The 2065-nt window shown below is 42.1% G+C and overlaps 1 protein-coding gene across 1 annotated transcript in view; it reads right to left on the bottom strand.

Annotated features, from left to right (window-relative positions):
* abca2 (ATP-binding cassette, sub-family A (ABC1), member 2) overlaps nt 1-2065 on the bottom strand; it is a gene marked incomplete in the record, with an annotated part of 105889 nt that overhangs the window by 40481 nt on the left and 63343 nt on the right. Inside the window, 1 exon segment of the mRNA XM_014340285.2 lies at nt 1199-1392. Within this exon segment, the coding sequence (XP_014195771.1) occupies nt 1199-1392 (194 nt within the window).

Below are 2065 nucleotides of genomic sequence, written 5' to 3'. Positions count from 1 at the left end.
GTTTCTTCCTGTTAAAAGGGAGTTTTTCCTTCCCACTGTCACCAAAGTGCTGCTCATAGGGGGTCATATGATTGTTGGGTCTACCTTACAGTATAAAGCACCTTGAGGCGACTGTTGTTTGGTTCTATATAAATAAAACTGAATTGAAGTTTGTCGGCCTTTATGGGTCTTCTTTTGTCCACTTCTTTGAGGACACTGCACACCATGCTAAGACCTGCCAAGGTTTGGGGTACTACAACACTGTTAAAAAGTTGTTTTTTATGTCACACTTACAGTGCTGGGTCTTTGTACTAGCATTTTGAGTTCAACATTTTACTACTACTTGTGTGGTTTCCACATCTTTGTCCTTTATTTATGTCAGTTTAAGTTTTTATTATATCCCATTTAGTTTTTTCATTCTCAGTTTTGCTCGTCTCCTTTTGGGAACATGTATATTTGGCTAGGCCTGAGCCTGGGCCTTTCTGAGCCCTGCCCATTGCAGGCCATGGTCATGGAGGTTGGGGGTTTCCCCTCCCTACTGCTACTCATTTGTAGTTGCTTCCCCTGGCTTGGGCCTCTTTGGTGCCCAGTGGGGGGTCTGCTTGGTGCAGGCCAAATCCACCCATTCATCCATCCATGGATTATGAATCCACGGCCCTCTTCCACAGTTCTACTGTCTTCCTCCCTGCACGGCCGACCTATCACAGAGTATCACTGCTCCTTGCTGAACCTGGTTCTGCAGGAAGCTACTTCCTGTTAAAAGGGAGTTCTCCTTCCCACAGCCACCAAGGCAGTTGTTTTCTGTATTATTGTAGAGTTGTTAGTTTACAAAAGCACCTTGAAGTAACTGTGGTTGTAATTTGGTGCTATATAAATAAAACTGAATTGAATTAGATTAAATTTAAAACACATTGTCTTTTATGCAATTAGCCAGACCATATATAGAATCAGCAGCAGCATCAGAAACGATGTAAATGACCTGCTTTTCTACTCATCATTCACACCAGCACTTTTTTCTACTCTTTTTCTACACACGTGTTTTTTATCAAACATTCACACTCTGATGGATGCATTGATGAGCAACTTGAGGTTAGTATCTTGGCCAAGGATATTTGGCATACAGACTGGGAGCAACCAGGGATCAAACTACCAACCTTGCGATCAATAGCTGTGAGTTTATTCTGTAACAGAAGAGTTTTCTTTGCTTGTGTAAATGTACCTGAAACAGCCTCTCAAAACAGCCCTTCTTGACAGCCTCAGAAGGCAGCACGTAGGACAGCTCAGTGTTGGAGTCGGACACCAGCAGGCAGGAAGCCACAAACTGACGAATAAACTGAGTGACCTGAACTTCTGAGCAAGGCGACAGAGAGGAGGACGGAGACAGAGACGGAGGCTGGAACTGGCTGGCCTGGCCTTAGCATTGAAAGAAAAAACACAAAGCATGAAGACTTTTGGTTTTCTGCATGGTGGTGGGCACATGTTTGCATAGTGCAGGGCTCTTCTGCTTGTGTGCTTTTGTTTTGGCTTTCTATTAAAAGCAGTTTTGGTTGAAGGTTTAATAATCGTGTTACTGCTCTGCTTCTAACACCTTTCTGCTGTGTGTAGTTCAACTCCACGCACACACTGAATAAAATGAACATCATTTATGAGGTGCTCCTTTAACTGAACTCTCACCTCATAAATGATTATATTATAATCAGATTATTGAAGTGAATGCTGGATGTACGTTTGTGATGATACCAGAACACCAGTAAGTATTTTCTACTGTAATTCACCAAAGTATAGACAAAGGTTGTACATATGTCAGATAAAACCAATAAAATCCCAAATGTACAAATCATATAGTAGACAAACAATGTATGCAGTGTATATGATTGCACTTCTGTGTATACCAATGCACACATGCATTCATAAATCATGGCCATATGTATCATTAAGGGGCTCTGCTAGACTTCTTAGTGTAAATCTGCAAATGCTCTGTAGGCTGACAGCATCACAGGTGCAGGAAATAAAAACACTACCACACACACACACACACACACACACACACACACACACACACACACACACACACACACACACACAC

This window comes from Haplochromis burtoni, unplaced genomic scaffold (assembly GCF_018398535.1).
Source record: "Haplochromis burtoni strain Fernald_Lab_line unplaced genomic scaffold, NCSU_Asbu1 Contig_341, whole genome shotgun sequence".
Lineage (NCBI taxonomy): Eukaryota > Metazoa > Chordata > Actinopteri > Cichliformes > Cichlidae > Haplochromis > Haplochromis burtoni.
The sequence above is the reverse complement of the archived record's forward strand: the minus strand, read 5'-3'. Positions and strand labels throughout refer to the sequence as shown.